The following is an 18,790-nucleotide window of genomic DNA, read 5'->3' on the forward strand; positions in this document are numbered from 1 at the left end:
GTCGAGAAGAAAGAGAGGGGAGGAAGGGGAAAACCCTGAAAGAAAAGAGAGGAAGGGCTTGGGAAGGAGAAGAGAAGAGGAGAGGGGGGAGAGAAAGGGACGGGGAAAAATTAAAGCGGAGATCACACAAAGGGACCTCCTCTACCTTTGAAGCTTTGGCTAAACTGGGGAGGGGGCGGCGGGGGCAGGGAGGGTCCGGACCCAGTCGGCTCCTTTCTCAAAGCTTTCTCCTTTCAAGAATGTCTCGAATTCCTGCAGAAACAAGGAGCCGGGGCTGCGGGGCCGAAGGAAATGGGGGGGGGGGGTGTGTGTGGAATTACCCCAGCTCCCCAGCTAATTCCCGCCCGCCACACCTGGGCAGCAGCGCCGGGTCATTGTTCGGCTCTAATTGCCGGGTCTCGCGTTTCTCGCTGCTTTAAAGCTTCATTGAACTCAAACTGTTATAATTTTCTCCCCGCTGCAGCCCCCCCCCCCCCCCGCCTTGTGCTGCCGGGGCTTTGAGGGGCTGGGTGAGCCCCGGTTAAGGGATTACATCCTCCCCGCGGCCCGGCCGCCACCTCCCAGGGCATTGTCAGACAGGAAAGTAATTACAGGGCAGGTGGGATGGCGCGGGCGGGGGGGACAGTCTGGCCGGCGGCCGGTGTGGGGTGGGCGAGCTGGTGGCCCCAGGACAGGGGAGCAGCGGGTACCACGTTGGGTACCATTCTGTGGACGATGCTCTGGGGCAAGACCAGTGGGTACCAGGCCAAGGGTGATGCTCTGGGGGAGAGCAGTGGGTACCACGCTGAAGGTGATGCCCGGTTCACCAGGATGGAGCAGATACCATGCTGAGGGTGATGCTCTGAGGGGGAACAGCAGGTATCACACTAGGAACCACACTGAAGGTGATGCCCTACTCACCAGGATGCAGCAGACACCCCAAAGACCCAAACTAGGGGGGTCACAGAGAGGGATGGGGACACAGAAAGACCCCTCCAGCAGCTGCCTTCATCCTCTGCCATGCAGCATCTAGCCCTGAGCATTGGGGAGCTGCACAAAGCCTGTGGCAAAGCTTTGGCATGGGAAGGAAAACGCCCCCAGGCCCCATCAGTCTAAACACTCTTTTATTTGCCTCAGGGTTTCCTCCTTTACACAAATCACCTCCAAAGTCTAATGGTTTAGGCCTAAAACTGACTTGTAAAAGGAAACAGCAGAACTCAAAACCACACAACATCCATCAAAAATAAAAATAAAAATAGCCTAAAGGTGGTTCCTCTTTGGCCAGTGGAGCCTGGTGGGCACCATGCACGGCGCCACGCCGCCAGCATCCCAGTGCCTCTGGAGAGGGCACAGACCTTCCCCTCCAATAAATAATGCAGAGACCCCATGGCCACGGGGAACAAGTGCTGGCCTTGGGCTCTGCATGCCCAGGCACCCCCTGCCTCCCCGTCAGAGCCGCATAAACAGACAGACAGACCATCACCTCCCCATCGCCAGGCCCTACCACCCCTCGCAGTGATGGGCACAGCATCCTGCTGACCCCAGGGATAAAGATGGGATTTCCATCACTGTAGTCTCGTGGCCCCATCCATACGTGGCACAGAAACCGCTGGGTCCATGGGGCACAGGAACATGTCCAGTGGTCCTAACCCTTGGTGGCATGGGGATGAGTCTCTGAGGGGTCGCCAAGGGACGTGGGCAAAGGCACTGGGTGGTGAACGTGGGTACCACGGGATGCTCTAGGGATGAGGGGACCCCAGTGCGGGGCTGCAGCCACCACCAACCTATTCCAAGAGCAGTATGAAAATAGAGCACCTTTGGAAGAGTGGGGGAGAACCGGGGTCTGTGAGGGCGAGGAGGGGGACGTGGGGCCAGGGCTTCACGTGCGGGCGCGGGGGGCACGGGTGCGGCGGGAGCGGCGCGTCGGGGAGGACGAGCCCACGAACTCGAACTGCTTCTGCCGCTCGGTGTTGGGGAAGGGCAACTGCCCCCGGTACAGGCGCTTGATGAAATGAGCCTCCCGCTGGTTCTGCCGGCTGCGGGAGGCCTTGCGGGGCCGGCCCCGGCGCGTGAAGGCCATGTACCAGCCCTCGTAGCGCGCATTCTGGAACGCCGTGTAGTTGTTCTCCAGCACGATCTCTGTGAAGATGCAGTCCTTGCTTTTGCCATTAGGCTGCGGGGAGGAGGAGAAGGGTGCTTAGTGCCTGCAGGATGAGGATGGGGGCTTGGGGATGGGATGCAGGAGCCTGGGGCCCATCCCTGCCGCCACACAACCCACCCCGTCCATGTTCACCACAACCCCAATGCACCAGGACCAGCTCCCCAGGGCTTCTCCCTGCAGGAACCAGGCTGAGCAGCACAATGCTGAGGGAGAAGGGGGATTGGCAGCTTCTGGAGCCACCCTCCCGCACCAACTCAGCGCCTGTGACTGGGGACACTGGCCAAGCACCCCGGCTCCAGCCCCTCGGTGGGTGTCTGGGCTGAGCTGCAGGGATGGGGACATGCAGAGGGTGAGCACGGGGTGGGCCCAGGACTCACTTTCCCAATGAGCTTGCCCCGCTTGCTCATGCAGATGTACTTCTCGCTCTCCGCCCCCTTGATGCGGACGCGGCTCCCGAAGGTGTCTGTCTCCACAATGAGCTTGGCTGTGAGGAAGGGGAGCAACAGGGATGTGTCCCATGGGGGCTGTGGTACCCTCCATGAGCTACCACCACCCAACCACCACCCATCCCCTTGTCTTTGCCTCTATCTCACCCCCAGCATCCCTCCCAGCCCATCAGCAGTGAGGCCAGGAGGATGCTGAGCCCCAGCAGCCCGGGATGCTCCCCAGCCATGATGCTAAAGAGCCTTTTGTTAAAACCCAACAGACTCAAACCAGGCGTTTGATGAAGGCGCCGCTGACAGCACCAGCCCCTTCCTCCCCCCAGCACATCCACATTGTCACCATTCAATGGGTTCTCCAGGGCCAGACCGAGTCCAGCGCCTGGTGGGTTAATGATCCTCATCCTCATTGTTTCTCTACAACACACAAGTGGCTGCAAAGGCTGGGACCTGACACCGAAACCAATGACCCAGTGGGTCCTGCATTCCCAAGCTGGCAGGGAAGGACCTGGGAAGGTGGGAATCATCCTCGCTGGTCACCAGGCTTTGAAACACCTTTCCCAAAGCTTTCAGATGCCTCTGTGGGGCTGTGATGCCCACCAGTGAGGTGTCAGGGCTGGAGGCGCCCAGCAAACCCTATGGGGAAAGGTGGTGGGCTTTGAGTGATGACTATGGTTGGACTTAAAGGTCTTTTCCAACTTAGTTGATTCTGTGGTTCTGGGTAGGCTCTGCCCACGCTGCCCACCACGTGTGGATATTTAGGAGGCTGATGCCAGGATCAGGTGATTCTCCATCAGGAAAAATCTGTCTCATGCTGGGGAGAGATTAGAAAGCAAAAGCCCTAAATATAGAGCTTATAAATGCTGTGTGGGACCAGAGAAACACCTGATTTGGGATGCTTTGAGGTCAGGGCTGGCTGGTTTGGAGCTGTGCTTACATAGGGGTCATCTTGGGGGGGTGGGTTTGGTGTATGAAACCAGCTGCAGCAAGGAAAACCTCCCCACAACCCCACATGTTCCCCAACCCTTCCATGGTCCTCACCAAACTTGTTGCCGTCCTCGGCGGTGGCAGTGATGCGCTTGCCGGTGACCTGGACGTGCTTGCCGCTGGTCCGGCTGTAGAGCTGGTACTCCCTGACCTGGCGCCGGCTCAGCTGGTCGCTCACGGCCCCCTGGTCCCTCACGTACTGGTTAAAATTAGGAGACGGTTGGTTCTCCCCCTTTGTTTACAAAGGGAAAAATAAAATCAATTTGCTTTGGAGAGTGGATGCGAAGGGCTGGAGGCGGGAGCCCGGCGGGGCGGGGGGCACCGGGACACAGGGATGGACCCACCAGCCCAGCTACGGGTGTGAGACAGCCCCCGGCCATCACCAGCCTTGGAGCAGTGACCAGGGCACTGGGAAGATGCTTTGGACCCCAGAGCAAAGGGCACAGCGTGCAGGGAGAGGCAGAGACCTCGCTTTGCATCCCGCGGATGAGGAGGACGCAGAGGCTCACATGGAAGGATGCTCTCCTGACGTGCTCCCTCGGGAGCGTGTTTGAGCTGCTGCTCCTGGCCATGTCATAGGAGCTGGGAATGGTTTGGGTTGGAAGGGATCTTAAAGCTCCTCCAGTCCCAACTCCGCTGCCACAAGCGCTCAACAGCACCTCCTGCTCCAACAGCACCCTCTGCTCCCAGGCAGGCACTGAGGACAGGCTGGGATGCAAGAGCTTGTGGATCCCTCGTTGCGATTGAGACCCACCTAAAGCCATGCTGGGTGTCCCAGGAAAGGAGCCACCCAGTCCTAGCCCACTCTGGGCATGCACCCACCTCAGAACAGGGGAATAAACCACCTTAAGGACCTGGAATCACTTATGCCAACAGGGCAACACAAGCACATGAGGGTTATTGTGTGATAACCAGCAGATGATTGCTGCAGATGAGCTGGGGAGGGGGGGATTAGTGCTGGTGCTCAGCCCCCAGCCCCACTTCAGACCCCAACCACACACATCTTAAGAGAAAACCTGGTTTAATCCCATGGGGAAATGGACTCAGGGCAGCTGAGCCAAGAGACATCAACCCCAGCCTGAAAACCAGCTCCCAAAGGGCTGTGGGCAGGGGATGGACTCCAGGGGGGAACATCTCCTGCTGCTCCCCCTGGAGCTCATCTCATGGGGAGTATTTGGGGTCTGGCTGTCTGGTTTGGGGTGCACAACATCCCTTGTGCACAACATGCATGGACCCACTGCCCTGCACCCCAGGGCTGCAGCATCCCCTCTCTGGGCAGGGGGATCCAGCCCTGGCTGCTCTCACAATGGGGAGCAGAGGAATGGGGGGGCATTGCCTGACACCCCCCCCACACCTTTGTGTGCTCCTGGGGACTCATTTCCTGCTAGGATCTACTTTAAAGCCTTTGGGGCTGGCCAAGGAGGTGGGCTGGGAGGGGATGGGGGGGCCTCGCCATCAAAGGCTGTTCCCTTCCCCTCTAGTTTCCAAAGAAATGAGAGTGTTTACCTCGGGAAAAAGAAGGCAAAAAGAAAAGAAAGAGAGTCCCGAGGGTGGGTTGAGGCTGCTGGGGGGGGAGAAGGGGGTTGTCCAGGCTCTGGAGCAGAGGGTGCTCATATGGAACAGTGCATTTTAATAGCCACTGCCTTTCTAAAGCACACAAAAAGGGATGGTGCAGCCTGAGGGGGGGAAAGGAGGGGGTGTCAAACCTCACACCACCCACTGCTGGGGGGGGGCCCAGCCGCTGCTCTGCCCCATTAACCCCTTGGCAGCAGCTCAGCACCAGCCAGGGCAGAGCCCGGCCCTGCCAGCTCAAGGCTGATGGACTTGGCATGTCCTGCCCTGAGCAAAGGGTCTGCCCTGGGAGAGCTTCCCCGTTAACCTCATCCCAGCCCCTGGATGATGGGAAATGGGACAGCTCCAGGCTCCAGCTACGCCTGTGTCAACCCACTGCAGCCCAGAGGCCGGGCTGATGGGCACAACCAGCCCCGGTGGGGATACAACAGCATCCCTCCCCTGCCCAGAGCTGGGACCCACTTGGGGTGGGCATGTAGTGGTCCCGTTGGTCACTGGGAAAGCCACCCACCAAAGCCAAGGACATCGCAAAGGAACGTCCCCATTCCCCAAGGGTTAGCTCAGAGGATGGCAGAGCTGGTGCCTTCACCCGGCGCTGCGGTGCGCCATGGGGTTAGTAAAACATCCACCTACCTGCGTCTGACAGGAGAACATGAGGAGCTGGAAACATCTGGAGACAAAGAGAAAGGGAGAGAACAGGGTGGTTTGCTCGGGGTCGGTTGTTTTCTCTTTTCTCCCCCCTTCCCACCACAAGGAATTGCTGTGGTTGAGGATAAACTCCTGCTAGACCCGGGTCGCAGAGGACTGCAACTGGCAGCGCGGGGCTTACATGGAGAGGTTCTGCAGGCTGATGGGCTGCATGGTGCTCCTCGAAGCCCCCCGGGCACGGCATGAAACGCTGTCTGCAAGCCTCAAAGCCTCCCTCCCAGCCGGCGCATCCCCAGGGCGCAGCCGGTCCCCTCCTTCCTCCGGCGGCCGAGGGCAGAGCCTGGTGAGAGCCGGGCACCAGCGGAGCAGCAGAAGGGATGGAGCATGGGGCAGGCAGCTGAAGCCGGGTCCTCTCCTCCTCCGGCCCCGGGGCGTCCTACACCTCGGGGGCATCCAGATCCATCCTGTCCCCTTCGTCCAAACCCCATCAGCGGCCCGGCCCCGGGTTAGTCCCTGGTTCGCATCTCCCTGCGGCAGCACTAGTGGGAGAAGCGGCTGCGGGCAGGGCAGGGCTGCCCACGGTCAAGGGTGGGCTCCATCGAGCTGCCAGCGCCCTCCCGCTCCCAACCTGGTGCTGGGAGATGCACCAAGGGGCAGCCTTTAAAGGTGGGGAGAGCCCATGCGAAGAGGGGCCGGGCCTGCCCCGGGAGGCAGCCGGCTCCGGAGCGGGAAGGAGGATCAGGAGGATCCCACCTCGCAAGGGTCAGGCAGGAGGAGGGGACAGGGTAGGAGTGTCCCCATGGCCGGGGGTGGCAAAGCCCCCGTCTCACCCCACAGACGGGGAGATGCTGGGTTTGGGACGTGGTGGGGCACGGTGATGGTACCAGCTGCAGGGAGAGATGCTCTGGCACTGAGGATGCTTCTTGTCATCTTCCTCACCCCAAGGTGCCCAAGCATTTAACCAGCTGGTTTAGTGCGGGGAGTGGGGGGGCTCTGGGGACCCCAATGCATCCCACAGCTCCACCCTTCCTGCTCCCACCCCACCAGGTATCATTTCCCCACCAGGAGCAGGGGCTGAGCACCCTCCACGCTCCATTTGCTGGATCAGGGAGGTGCAAAGTGCCTTATAAATACCCCAGCAGGGAGCTGGGTGGTACCTTGGGGGGTAAGACACCTCCGTGGGGTGGCCCTTATGGAGTACATGAGGAGTTTAGTGCAGACGCCACTTGCTCCATGCTTGTGCCTCAGTTTCCCCATCAGTGCAAAGAGGGGGCATTGGAGCCCATGGGAAAGCATGGTGGGGATCAACAGGACACGCAGCTGCAGGAGGGTGGGGGGCCTGATTCAGTGCTAACGACCCCAATTAGACCTCCCCTGCTGCCTTCTCACCTCCTAGGCCAGGAATCCAGCCCAAAGTACAGCTTGTGGCCCCATAACCACAACCACAGCATCCCCAAATTCAGGGGTCCCCTTTCACTCCCATGGGGACGTGCAAACACCCCATCCCTGGGGCTCAGCATCCCCTGGGGGGGCCACGGGGCAGGGCTGGAGCTCAGCACCTCCAGCCATGGGGGATGATGGATGGCCACGGAGCCGTCATCACCCCTGACGTGCCCCCCCGGGCTGGGGCAGGGGTCCCGTGGAGCTGTCAGCGCAGCGGCGGGGGGCGGCCTGTGCAAGCAGCCCCTGCAGGGCGAGGAAAGGCTGAAGGGATGAAGGGACAGGGCCAGCGGTGCCTGTCACAGCCTCCTGCGTGTGGCCTCAGAGGCCAGAGCCCGTGGGGACCATCCCCTCGCCCTCCTCCCCATCGCCCCAGCCCAGCAGCCCAAACAGGACAGACCCGGCCCCACATTCCCCCCTATGGCCCCCCCGCTCCTGCCCCACACCTGGAGCAGACCAAAGCCTTTGTGGTGGCTCAGCTCCCCTCTCGGAGCCAATCTGGGACCCAACAGCCCCCCCCAGACCCTCCACCACTACCTGCTGCCTCCAGCCCACGGCCAGGTCAATGGGTTATAATCATCTCCCTGCTGCTCTGTAATCCCCTTTTGTCTCCTATTCACAAGCACCGCTTGTAGCCCTGCACAGGACAGGGGCAGGGGGGCTGCTGCCGGTCCCCCAGCCCCAGGGGAAGGATGTTCCAGGGTGGGCAGTGGGCACAGGGCTCCTGGAAGGCCCTGGCTGGGATGGAGGGTGCTCCAATGGCCCCCACAACCCCTCTATCCTCGGCACGGAGCCAGCAGCGCGAAACAGCCTTTATTGGGCAACACCAAAGTAGCAGCATTCTGGGCTCCTCTGCAGCTGGAAGGGAAGAAGAAAGGCCCCTCTGAGGCCCTGACCCTGGTTTAGGACTGGGGAGGATCCAGCCCCACTCAGACATCAAATAGGGGCACACACAGGTCCCCTCCCAGCGCTACAGGGACCCTCACACCCATCCCACTGCCCCACACCCGGTACCTGGTTGGGCTCTGCCACAGCTCCTGCTACTTCTTTGCTGCTGGTTTCCTGCCCCGGCCGGCTCCTCGCCCCTGCAGGGACGAGGATGGGGCTGAACATGGGAGCACCCAGCCCAAAGAGCCCCCAACACTGCGTTTCCCCCTCAGTTTTGGGTCTCATATCACCCCCTTTCCCTCCCCAGGAGCTCCCAGTTGTGGGCAATGAGTGTTAACCCACATGGTGCAAAGGGACAACCCAACCAGCCCCTATTTTGCCAGGAAGGGGATCCTCAGGGGAGACTTTGTTCCTGCTTGGGAGAGAAGGGGAGGGCTGGGATTAGGGGTGCGGGGTCCCAGCAGCATGGGGGTCCCCTGCTCCATGGCAGGGCTGGCGCATGCTCTTCTTCCATCATACTCACAGCTCATCCTCCTTCTCCAGCCTGCTCTTCTAGAGGAGAAAGAGGCAGATGTAGAGAGCAGGGCCAGGCTCACATGGGCAGGATGGGGATTCGCTATGGAGCGGAGTCTTCCTCCCCAAAGGATGAAGATCATGTAATGAAGGGTTTGGTGGGAGCATGGAAGCTCCCAGGAGAGGAACCTGCATCCTGCCCCTCCATAGCACAGGGACCCCACACCCCCCCCATCCCCAGCCTGCTACAAGGGGTTACCTTGGCAGTGCTGCCCTTCCTGGCAGCTTGGCCCTTGGGGGACTCCTCCACTGGCTCCTCTTCCTCAGCATCCTCCTCCTTGGACAGGTTGGGCACCACTGTGGGAGAGCCCGGCTGAGCCCCTGGCTCCCAGCGGGGGTGTCGGGGGGGGGTACCCCAGTACTCACTGGAGAAGTGCTTCCCGCTGATGTAGACGGGTCCGGAGCCGGCACTCAGGTGGAATGTGACCGGAGGCATCAGCTCCATTCCCTGCAGCACGGCCTGGAAGAGGGCAGAGTGGCAGCACCCACCGCCCCCCCAGCGCAGCCCCTGCCCCAGCACTCACCGTGGGCAGCACCGACGGCTTCAGCATGGCCAAGGGCACTGCGGCCCCGTCCTCAGCCAGCACCAGCTCCACCACGTGGAACTCGTCCTGCGCCAGCTCCCCCATGCAGACCTGCGAGGAACAGCAACATCCCCCCCAGCACCCAGGAGCCCCCCGCCCGGGCCCCCGGCGCACAGGGACAACCTACTGCGCACAGGGAGAGCCGCTGCCCGCATCGCCGTGCCTCCGGCGCTTGGAAGCTGTAGGAGTCCCGCTCGCGGCTCAGCTCACAGCCTGCGGGCACACAGCGCAGAGCGGCAACCCCAGGTTGGGGGCACAGGGAAAGGGGGAGCAGTTCCCAGCCCCCAGGGATGCTGCTGATGCTCACCCCAGATCACAGACAAGGGCCTCTTGAAGTTGCTGTCCATGCCAATGCTGTCTGTAAAGGACATGGTGCTGCTCATTGGGGAACCCCCAACCCCAGCACCTCACCCCCAGAAGCCAGAACTGGGTTAGAGAACTCACCCTCAGCCACTACAATGCAGTTACCAACCCAAAAACAGCCTCTAACGCAGCAGCCCCAACCCAGGCAGCTTATACAGGCAGAGGGCCCCACCCAATCACCCAATCAGTCAATGAGCACCCTTCCATCTTAATAGCACCCACCCTTGGAGTCAATCAGACCCCTCATGAGTGTGTGAGCCCCTTGGCACTTCACAGGTCACTGTGCCCTTCTGTGCGCCACCTTGCGCTGCAGCATCTGCCTTGTGCCACCTTGCACTGACACTGCTGCCATGGAGCACCGCGCCCCGCCTTGTGCCCCCCGCACTGACACTGCTGCCATGGAGCACCGCGCCCCGCCTTGTGCCCCCCGCACTGACACTGCTGCCGCGGAGCACCGCGCCCCGCCTTGTGTCCCTCACACTGACACTGCTGCCATGGAGCACCGCGCCCCGCCTTGTGCCACGGCACGTTCCTGCCCCCCCCCGCACGTTCCCCCGTGTCCCCGCGGGCGCACGCGCGGGGGGGCGGGGCCTCTTTCGTCAGCGCTGTCGATGGCGGCGGCGGGACTGGTGGGTCCGGGGGTGCTGGGGCCGGGTCGCGGTCGCGGTCGGGGTGTCCCGGCCCGGCCCGTCCCGGCCCTCAGCAGCTTCTCCCCCCGCAGGGACCCGGCGAGGCCGCCGCGGCCGCTCACGCCCTGTCGCTGCCGGCCGAGGCCTTCGGCAACGATGTGAGTGTGGGGCACGGAGCGGGGTGCCCAGCCTCGGGGGGGCCCTGTGCTTGGGGGACCCCTGTCCCGGGGGGCTCCAGGCCAAGGGGGTTCCCTGCTTTAGGGGGTGTCTCAGCTCCAGGAGAAGGTCCCAGTCCTGGGGGTCCGCAGCACCGAGGGGGTGTCAGAGCACACATGGGGTGCTTTGGGGTTTGCAGGCGCATAGCATCACCCGTGACCATCCAACACTGGGGGTCTCTCTGGCCACAGCCCCCCACCCCATCACCCGCAAACTGTCCCCATGCTTCCCTTGCTTCCCTGCACCCCCTAAGGGGAGGAAGGGACCCCCCCAGGGGCACAGCCCTGCTTGACCCTGCTCCTGCCTCCACAGCCCCGCGTGGAGCTGGCCTGGGCTATGAAAGCCCATCAGCACGCCCAGATCTACTTCAACGTGAGTCCTGGGGGGTGGGGGCGCTCAGAGGGGTGCTGGGGGGGGTCACGGTTAATCTTTTAGTGTCTTGGTGTAGCTCATCTCCTCCGTCGACCCCAAGTTCTTGCACCTGACCAAGGTTGATGAGCAGATCTACAGTGAGTTCAGGGAAACCTTCAGGGATCTGAAAGTTGACGTGTTGGACCCTGAGGAGCTGAAGTCGGAGCCTGCCAAGGAGGTGCTGAGGGGAATGGGGGGGACACCCGGGTTCTGCCCCTCCCCGTGCTCCGGGGGTGCTGGTGTGACGTGGACCACGTTTCTCCCCAGAAGTGGCGCCCGTTCTGCCTGCGCTTCCAGGGGCTGGTGGAGGACTTCAACTACGGCACGTTGCTGCGCCTGGACTGCCGCGGGGACTACACCGAGGAGAACAGCATCTTCGGTGAGCGGAACCCCCCGGCCCCAGCCCCGGGCTATGGCAGAGCTGACCCCACCATCCCGAGCTCTTCAAGCTCTTCCTCTCTCCTCTCTCAGCCACCAGGATCCAGTTTTTCGCCATCGAGATCGCTCGGAACAGGGAGGGATGGAACAGCGCTGTCTACAGCAGGGCCAGGGAGCCGGCAGCTCAGGAAGCGGTGTCGGGGTGAGGATGGGATGAGCTCCAAGAGGGGCAGAAAGCTCCTGGCCAGGCCAGGCCAGGCCAGGGCTGCACCCACCGTCCTGCTCCCACTGTCACAGACTGTAAATAAACGTTTTTACAAAGAAGGAATTCCCTGTGCCCGGGTGTGGGATGGGCCGTGCCCTGGAACAGACTGAAAGCGCTGAGGAGTGCTGAATCCACTGGGATTTCAGGTAGATCGTACAGTCCTGGAATGGTTTGTGTTGAAGGGAGCTTAAAGTTCATCCAGCTCCAACCCCTGCCACGGGCAGGGATACCTTCCACTAGAGCAGGTTGCTCCAAGCCCCTGTGTCCAACCTGGCCTTGAACACTGCCAGGGATGGGGCAGCCACAGCTTCTCTGGGAAAAGTCTGTGCCAGCGCCTCAGCACCCTCACAGGGAAGAGCTTCTGCCTCAGAGCTCATCTCCATCTCCCCTCTGGCAGGTTAAAGCCATTCCCCTTGTCCTGTCCCTACAGGCCCTTGTCCAAAGCCCCTCTCCAGGTTTCCTGGAGCCCCTTTAGGCACTGGAGCTGCTCTAAGGTCTCCCCTTAAGGAGCCTTCTCCTCTCCAGGCTGCCCCAGCCCAGCTCTCTCAGCCTGGCTCCAGAGCAGAGCTGCTCCAGCCCTTCTCCCTCAGCCTGTGTCTGTGCTTGAGCTTGCCCTGCTAGAGGGGCAGGACCTTGCCCTCGGCCTCTGCTCCACCTCCCCACGCAGCCCCCGTTTGAGTCAGGCCCAGACACGGCTCAGTAGAAACCATTGAAGTTTTATTTGCAGTCACAATGCTTACACTGTATGCAGCAAACACCCTTACAAGTCAACCAGCAATCTGCTCACGCGGAAAAGGACCCAACACACAGTCGCCAGAGGAAAGAAAATGGAAAAAAAAAAGGGGAGGAAAAAAAAAAAAAAGGAAATAAAATAAAATTAGGAGAAGGTGGTGCCTGGGAAGAGAAACGAGAGCCCCAAGGACCGAGTGTGGGAAGAGCTGAGCAAGGGGATGCACACGACTAGCAGCAACAATAGTGGAAAAAGTACAAGGCAAACAGGTTCCCTCCCCCGTTGCTTTCCTCCAGAAGTGGGTCTGAGATCCAAAACATACATTATGGTGGCTTCAAAAGAAAATGGAATCGTTTTCAAGGGGGGTAAATACTTCATGCGAGGCAAAACCTTGTTATTAAGAACCCTCCTCCGTGTGCTGCGGGCCTCGGGGAGCGTGGAGCATCCCTCTGCGCTCCTGCTCGGCCGAGGGGGGAGAAAAGACACCCTAAAAGCCAAAAGAAAGGGGGACCGGAGGGAGAGCAGCAGCGGGTGCGGAGGGGGCCCTGCGGGGAGCGGGCTGACGGGGGGACAGAGCCTACTGCTGCTACACCGGGGGGGACAGGAGACACCCACGAGCAAGCACGAATGAGAGATCACGCGCCATGGCTTAGAGTTCCTAATAACAAGGGCAAGAGGGGGGGAGTTGTGATTTCAAGGGGCTTAATAAGAAAAAATATACATTTTGGAATTTTACAATGCCTTTTTTTTTTTTTTTCCTTTTTTTCTTGGTTTTTGTGTTGTTTTTTTTGTGGTTTTTTCGTTTCTCTCTACACTGTCACTAAATAGATCTCTGCACTTTCACACAGCCACCCCTCGCCCAGTAAAGCTTCAGGCCACGCTTTCCTCACTCACACCCTCCCGCAGCACCGGTGCACCAGGACTGTAAAAATGCCAATCACACCCTTTTTTGCCCTTTTTTTTTTTTGCCTTTTTTTTCTTTTTTTTTTTCTTTTTTTTAAACTGAGTCAATATAAACCTTGTTCAAAATGTTATGAAAAAATGTACATGTTTTATACAAGGCAGACTGCAGCAGAGCGCTGGCGTTCCACGCAGACATTTGGGTAGGGAGACGTTGGATTCTTGCACTTGGCTTTATGCCCTTCCACCCCCTTCCCATGGAAACAGAAGCACCCTGCCCCGGTGAGCTCAGCAACCCCTCCTGTTCCCTCCTCCCGTGGGATGTGGAGTACGGGTGGGCCGCAATCCAGCCCTGGGGGAAGAGCAGGGATTTAGAAACGCCCTCTTTTCTTTCCATCGGAAATGGTTACCCCTCTGGGCCAGGCCAAAGAGATGCTGCTCTGTACAGGTGGGCCTGGGAGACGTCAGCTCATCATGTCGTTGCTGTTGACGCCGTAGGTGGAGTTCTTCATGGAGTCGTTCACCTCCCGCCTGAACGCCGACAGGTTTTGTGTGAACCTAAGGCAGAGGCAGAGAGCAGCGCGTCAGAGCAGACCCTGCGGTGTGCTGCTCCCCACGAGGAGCTCCGCCTCCTACTGACCTGTCCCTGTTCTTGGTCAGGAGGTTGCGTTCGATGCCCTCCATGAGGTTCTCAAAGCAGAGGTGCATCGCCTGCTGCTTCTCCGGGGGCTGGCTGTTCACTATGCTGTTCCTCAAGTCAGAGAAATACTGGGCAAGACAAGAGAAGGATGGGTTAGTTCTCAGATGAACCAACAGCCGCCTTGCCTTTGGGACACAGCATGCTGACAGGCTCTTAGGAGGAGGGAGGAAACGTGGTACAGCTCCTCAGGTGACTCCTGGTGCCCTTATGAAAGTCACCAGGATTCCTCAGTGCCGAGGCTGCTGCAGGGGCAGGCTGGACACCCTTCCCTCGACACACAATCTGACTGCGCCAGCACCTCTCTGACACGGTTCTGCTCCCTCCAGCCTCATCCAAGCCCTCACAGCTCCTCCAGCCACGCTGGGAGCCTGGTGGGATGTTTTACCTTCTCATTGAGCAGTATCAAGCCAAGCAGGGGCCGCGACATTGACCACTGGTTCCTGCAGTCCTCAAAGATGATGATGTTCAGCACTGTTGACAGCATCTGGAAGAAGGAAAGTGAGGTTTTAATCCAGCCCTTCCACCCCAGCTTCCCTCACCACGGCACTGTGCAGCTCAGGAGCAACGATTTGCCTTTCATGCTCCCAGCGTTGGAGCTCTCAGCACTGCGGGACAGGATGAGGACCTGGAACCCCTATGAAAAGGCGTAGACCTTCACTGAAAGCACATGGAGGAGGTGCTGAAAGGTGGCAGGCTATTTATTCCAGGGGAAGATTGTCTCCACTTAAACAAGGCAATGAAGTGCTTAAATGCAGAAAGCAAACGCTCTGGTGCCCTGGGGAGCTTCCTCCAATCCAGCCAGATGAACTTCAAGGTCCGTTCCAGCCTTGGCAAGCACAGGGACCCCTGGTGCCTGCTCTGCTGTGAGTGCACAGGTACCACTGAGCTGTTCCAGGGATTTAAACAAACCCTGGTGCAGATTTGTTAAAGCACTGGAAGAGCATGTGCCCTCTGGTTGAAGGAATGTTTCGCAGCTTCATTCCTATCAACCACCAGCACTTTCTGTAGCTGTGTTTCTCTTAAAAAAACAGGCAAAAGCTCATTTTTGGCTACTTCCTCTTACATCTGAAATGAAAAAATGGTGTTCCTTGCCCAGGGGGAAGCACAGCCCTGAAGCGTGGCACTGAATCAGACCTACCAGAAGATGAATACATAGGAAAGATGCAATACTAGCAAAAATAACACCTTTCTGCTCCAGAAAAGCCCAGGGGTCTAGAGCAGGGGTCATGCAGCCCCCACATTACATCGTGTTAAGACAACTCAGGGCTTCTCAAGGAGCTTCCTGTGCCATGCCACAACAAGGCCCAACACCACCCAGGTCCTTACCTGCTGAATCATCTCCGGGTGCTGCTGCATGATGTGCAGGAAGCGGTCGCTCTCCTGGGTCAGAGGTGTGCTCCTCTTCTTGGTGCTGCGAGAGAGTTGCTTGAAGAGATAGGTGACAATGTGGTCCAAACAGGAGCAGCAGCCTGTGCAAACCATGGTGTCTGCAAGAACAGGAAAACAGGGAGGAGTTGGGGCACTGCCAGCATTTTCCCTTGCTCAGATGCACTGGGCAGGCTCCCAGGGAAACATCACCACTCATCTGGGTCCTGCTAGGGACTTTGCAAGCAAGAACCTAACCCTAAACAGGTCAGCAACTTCCTCACTGCTACATCCTGTGATATATCTATATATTCCTCACTGATATTCTTCTAGTGGAAGGTGTCCCTGCCTGCGGCAGGGGGTTGGAACTGGATGAGCTTTAGGGTCCCTTCCAACACAAACCAGTCTGTGATTCTATGATATTAACTATCTGTAATATTCCAGCTTTAACAGAGGGGAAACTCCTCCACCCATTCACAAGGTATGACTTGACTTATCTGTCAGCCTGAAACGCTAGCAGATATATGAAATGCATTCAAAGCAATCCAAAATATTTCCCCACCTCCAAATCAAAGCCCTAAGAGCACCACAGAGAGCAGAAGTAGTTACCTAGTGCAGTGAGACCTTCTGAAATGGAAGAGAGAATGTACATGATTACATGAGGCTCCAGACTGGCTATAAAGTTCATGTGGTCCTGGGTAAGAACTTCCAGCAAGGAATAGTATGACTGGCTGAGTTTGGGATAATCCTGCAGAGAAAGGGAGATAGAAAGACTTTTAAGCCTTCATGGCTGGCTTGTAACCACCAGTTAAGGTGTTCTGCTAGACCCAACCCATCCATTAATCATCTGAGAACTGCTTACTGCATCTCCTGGAAAGAGAACAAACCAACCTCTCTCACAGCAGAACTTCTGGGCCAACATATTTTCCACCCTTCTCCACCACTAAAAGCCTTTCAAACAGGCTCAACCATGGTCCAGCAGGTTCCCAACGCTGTTCTACCGAAACACCTCTCCCACTGCTCTGTTCCTCAATGGGGAGTGTGAGTACATGCCAGTGCTGGAGATGCAGAGATAGGCCTGGCTCCTCACGTGTCCAAGCAGAGTGCCAGCTCACATCAGAACCCACATGCAAGGTGCTGTGCTCAGCAGCAGGGCCACGGACCCCTCAGCAGCCCCCACACCAGGGCGCCCCATCTTCAGAGGTACACGTCTCAAGGGCAATGGTTTGGCCACTGGTACATTAAACCAAGAACGTGCCAAATGCAGCCTGAGAGACGGCAACAACTCCTTTCAGATCCTGCTATGGTAATAGGGAAGATAAGGCTTGGGAGGAGTATCTGCTGCCCCCTCCCCTCAATGTTTTGCCAAGTAGAACTGTGCTGATGGGGCCTCCAAGCTCTGGGGCAAACTGGGTTTCTGTATATGAGGTGTGGATCAGAGCAAGACTGTAGGTGGATGTCATCAGCAAGCAGGTTATGTTTTAATTGCTGAGGCATCCAGATCTCTGCCCACGGGCAACACAGGGAAGCACAATCCCTCACTCACAGGAAGTGTTTTACACATGGAGGAGGAATTATTCTGCTAATTGCTGTGCTGAGCCTTGGAGTGCACCAAGCTGGAGAGCTGAGCAGCAGCACGGCTGCCTGGGGGCCCTGGCTGCTGGGAGTGTTGCAGCCTTCACACAGGACCTGGTGCTGCGCACCCAGGAGGTGCAGGTTCCTCCTGGCCTCTGCCTAGAGCTGTGCTTCCAGGCTGCGGCACGAGTTCACTCCTCTCTGTGATTAAGGTATTCCTCTGGTGTGTAATCTTCCAAGTCTGCCTTCCCCTGCTAATCATGGGTTCAGCTTACCAGGAGGTCACTGTGAGGGATGGAAAGCAGAAGCTTGATAAAGGTTTGCAAGGCATTGTCCAGTGCATCATCCCCGTACAGACGGAAGACCCCAAAGTTGACGTAGCTCCCGCTCAGTGCAGCCTTCAGCATAGAGAAGCAGATGGAAATCCCCTTGAGCTTCAAGGCATAGACTTGATCCTTTGGGACCTCCCCAAGCGTTAGGATACGATTTCCTGCATGAGCACAGAAGCGGACTCAGTATTTCAGCAACCACATCCAAACCCGTTCTCCTCCAGGGAGCGGGAGAAACAAAAAGTAGAGCCATAAGGAACGACTGAGAAGTCAGCAGGAAGTGCCAAAGACTCGCTCCCCCAGCCAAAGGTTAAGGAACCCGCTGCAAGTTCAGCGTGGCTCTACTAGGAGCCCCGGCAGACTGCGACAGCATGTCACTTTGCTGTGGAAACAGGAGCAGAAGGACAGGCTCGCCCATGTCACCTTGCACACTCACAAGGGGCTCAGCTGGGCTCCTGCTCCTTGCTGGCATTTTCTTCCTCATTTTCCATGGCAAACACCCTGCCCCTGCTGCTCGCCTGCCTACCCAGCACCTCAAGCAGAAGCATCTCCCTGTATCCAAGCATGCATTCAGCGAGCAGCCTGGCACTGCTCCCCAGGCCAGGCTGGCTGAGCTGGCAAGGGCCCCAGCCCTCCCTCCCCGAGCAAGCAGAGCACTCAAGGGCAGAGCAAGGCTGCCCAGATCCCCCTGCACACTCACCATATGTAGTTATCATTTTACTTGTTTCTCGGAAGAGCAGGATGCCATTGGGTGAGGACACATCAAACTGCAGCCGTTGCGATCTAAGGGAAAGCCAGGGAATAAACTGGAGCTTAAACACACCTGGGAGTAAACCCAAAGCTAACACTGCAGCACCTTCACATGCTGCTGGGGCACCCTCCTCCCAGGGATGCTCCCCAGAGTTCAACAAGGACTTTTGACAAGGGCCTGGAGGGCCAGGCCAAGGGGAATGGCTTTAACCTGCCAGAGGGGAGACTGAGATGAGCTCTGAGGCAGAAACTCTTCCCTGTGAGGGTGCTGAGGCGCTGGCACAGGGTGCCCAGAGAAGCTGTGGCTGCCCCATCCCTGGCAGTGTTCAAGGCCAGGTTGGACACAGGGGCTTGGAGCAACCTGCTCTAGTGGAAGGTGTCCCTGCCCAGGGCAGGGGGTTGGAACTGGAGGAGCTTTAAGGTCCCTTCCCACCCAGACCATTTCAGGATTCCATGATTATATGAAAATGCCCTGATCTGGGAGAGAATCTTGCTGCTCATTACCAAAGCCAGACAGGACACAGGCACTGAGGGACAGAGCAGCTCTGCTGTCACAGAAGAAAAGGCCTGTATTTCAGAGACATTGGGAATATTCCGAGCTGGAGGCTGGAATCCTGGCTTGGCAATAGTCACTTGGCTGCTATACACAAACATAGCCAACATCTTGGAAGCAGCATTGTAGGGCACGCTGACTAGCTCCTATTCATAACACAACCAAGAATTCAGAGCCTGGCATTTTATCCGCTGCAGTGACTAGATCTTACAACTGAAGTTCAGCACGTTGTCCAGTTCACCTCTGAGACAAACCATGGATGGATTCCCATAGGATTGTCCTGCTGCAAAGACACCACTGGCTTGGGGCAAACAGTCTCCCAGGATGGACTCTCAAATGATTGTGCCTGAACCT

At 58.4% G+C, this 18,790-nt stretch overlaps 4 protein-coding genes across 16 annotated transcripts in view; 1 reads left to right on the plus strand and 3 right to left on the minus strand.

Annotated features, from left to right (window-relative positions):
- Positions 1-1,086: 1,086 nt before the first annotated feature.
- FGF17 (fibroblast growth factor 17) lies at positions 1,087-7,532 on the minus strand. 3 transcript variants are annotated; one of them, XM_030510087.1, is made up of 6 exons: positions 6,945-7,532; positions 5,969-6,223; positions 5,773-5,809; positions 3,622-3,799; positions 2,518-2,624; positions 1,087-2,152 (listed from the first exon to the last, which is right to left on the minus strand). In XM_030510087.1, the coding sequence occupies exons 2-6, from the start codon at positions 5,998-6,000 to the stop codon at positions 1,859-1,861; spliced, it is 648 nt and encodes a 215-aa protein (XP_030365947.1). In that variant the 5' UTR covers positions 6,001-6,223; positions 6,945-7,532; the 3' UTR covers positions 1,087-1,858. The 3 variants fall into 3 exon arrangements, with proteins under 3 accessions (XP_030365947.1, XP_030365946.1, XP_030365945.1); XM_030510086.1 differs by lacking the exon at positions 6,945-7,532 and having other exon boundaries at positions 3,622-3,766; positions 5,969-6,934; XM_030510085.1 differs by lacking the exon at positions 6,945-7,532 and having other exon boundaries at positions 5,969-6,934.
- A 284-nt stretch (positions 7,533-7,816) lies between these two features.
- NPM2 (nucleophosmin/nucleoplasmin 2) lies at positions 7,817-10,219 on the minus strand. Of its 7 annotated transcripts, none has more exons than XM_030509913.1 (9): positions 10,115-10,219; positions 9,580-9,626; positions 9,400-9,485; positions 9,213-9,323; positions 9,055-9,148; positions 8,888-8,985; positions 8,639-8,667; positions 8,242-8,312; positions 7,817-8,085 (listed from the first exon to the last, which is right to left on the minus strand). In XM_030509913.1, the coding sequence occupies exons 1-9, from the start codon at positions 10,129-10,131 to the stop codon at positions 7,844-7,846; spliced, it is 795 nt and encodes a 264-aa protein (XP_030365773.1). In that variant the 5' UTR covers positions 10,132-10,219; the 3' UTR covers positions 7,817-7,843. The 7 variants fall into 7 exon arrangements, 6 of the variants coding, with proteins under 6 accessions (XP_030365773.1, XP_030365775.1, XP_030365771.1 ...); XM_030509915.1 differs by lacking the exon at positions 10,115-10,219 and adding an exon at positions 9,858-10,057; XM_030509911.1 differs by lacking the exon at positions 10,115-10,219 and adding an exon at positions 9,858-10,057 and having other exon boundaries at positions 8,639-8,664; positions 9,580-9,630.
- Positions 10,214-11,597, plus strand: PBDC1 (polysaccharide biosynthesis domain containing 1). The gene is made up of 6 exons (XM_030509917.1): positions 10,214-10,264; positions 10,357-10,422; positions 10,793-10,852; positions 10,929-11,069; positions 11,159-11,270; positions 11,363-11,597. The coding sequence occupies exons 1-6, from the start codon at positions 10,247-10,249 to the stop codon at positions 11,473-11,475; spliced, it is 510 nt and encodes a 169-aa protein (XP_030365777.1). The 5' UTR covers positions 10,214-10,246; the 3' UTR covers positions 11,476-11,597.
- Positions 11,598-12,230: 633 nt separating this feature from the next.
- XPO7 (exportin 7) overlaps positions 12,231-18,790 on the minus strand; it is a 41,789-nt gene continuing 35,229 nt past the window's right edge. For all 5 annotated transcript variants that reach the window (XM_030509907.1, XM_030509906.1, XM_030509908.1 and 2 more), the window contains 7 exons: positions 17,834-17,916; positions 17,080-17,294; positions 15,839-15,977; positions 15,191-15,351; positions 14,250-14,348; positions 13,805-13,932; positions 12,231-13,722 (listed from right to left, as the gene is read on the minus strand). In XM_030509907.1, the coding sequence (XP_030365767.1) occupies positions 13,629-13,722; positions 13,805-13,932; positions 14,250-14,348; positions 15,191-15,351; positions 15,839-15,977; positions 17,080-17,294; positions 17,834-17,916 (919 nt within the window). In that variant the 3' untranslated portion in view covers positions 12,231-13,628. The remainder of the gene's footprint in view (positions 13,723-13,804; positions 13,933-14,249; positions 14,349-15,190; positions 15,352-15,838; positions 15,978-17,079; positions 17,295-17,833; positions 17,917-18,790) is intronic.

The sequence above is a fragment of the Strigops habroptila genome, chromosome 21, assembly GCF_004027225.2.
Source record: "Strigops habroptila isolate Jane chromosome 21, bStrHab1.2.pri, whole genome shotgun sequence".
NCBI classification, from domain to species: domain Eukaryota; kingdom Metazoa; phylum Chordata; class Aves; order Psittaciformes; family Psittacidae; genus Strigops; species Strigops habroptila.

What these genes read in the sequence shown, in the direction of transcription:
- FGF17 (XM_030510085.1), bottom strand. Translation starts at nt 6,240, where the DNA reads ATGCCCCCGAGGTGTAGGACGCCCCGGGGCCGGAGGAGGAGAGGACCC. An exon ending in TGTTCTCCTGTCAGACGCAG is followed by an intron (nt 3,800 to 5,772) that starts GTAGGTGGATGT and finishes TTGTAAACAAAG; the next exon opens with GGGGAGAACCAACCGTCTCC. An exon ending in GGGGCAAGCTCATTGGGAAA is followed by an intron (nt 2,153 to 2,517) that starts GTGAGTCCTGGG and finishes TCCTCCCCGCAG; the next exon opens with CCTAATGGCAAAAGCAAGGA.
- NPM2 (XM_030509910.1), bottom strand. Translation starts at nt 9,882, where the DNA reads ATGAGGGGTCTGATTGACTCCAAGG. An exon ending in AGCGGCTCTCCCTGTGCGCA is followed by an intron (nt 9,324 to 9,399) that starts GTAGGTTGTCCC and finishes TGTTCCTCGCAG; the next exon opens with GTCTGCATGGGGGAGCTGGC. An exon ending in AGCCGTCGGTGCTGCCCACG is followed by an intron (nt 9,149 to 9,212) that starts GTGAGTGCTGGG and finishes GCCCTCTTCCAG; the next exon opens with GCCGTGCTGCAGGGAATGGA.
- PBDC1 (XM_030509917.1), top strand. An exon ending in CCGAGGCCTTCGGCAACGAT is followed by an intron (nt 10,423 to 10,792) that starts GTGAGTGTGGGG and finishes CTGCCTCCACAG; the next exon opens with CCCCGCGTGGAGCTGGCCTG. An exon ending in ACGCCCAGATCTACTTCAAC is followed by an intron (nt 10,853 to 10,928) that starts GTGAGTCCTGGG and finishes GTCTTGGTGTAG; the next exon opens with CTCATCTCCTCCGTCGACCC.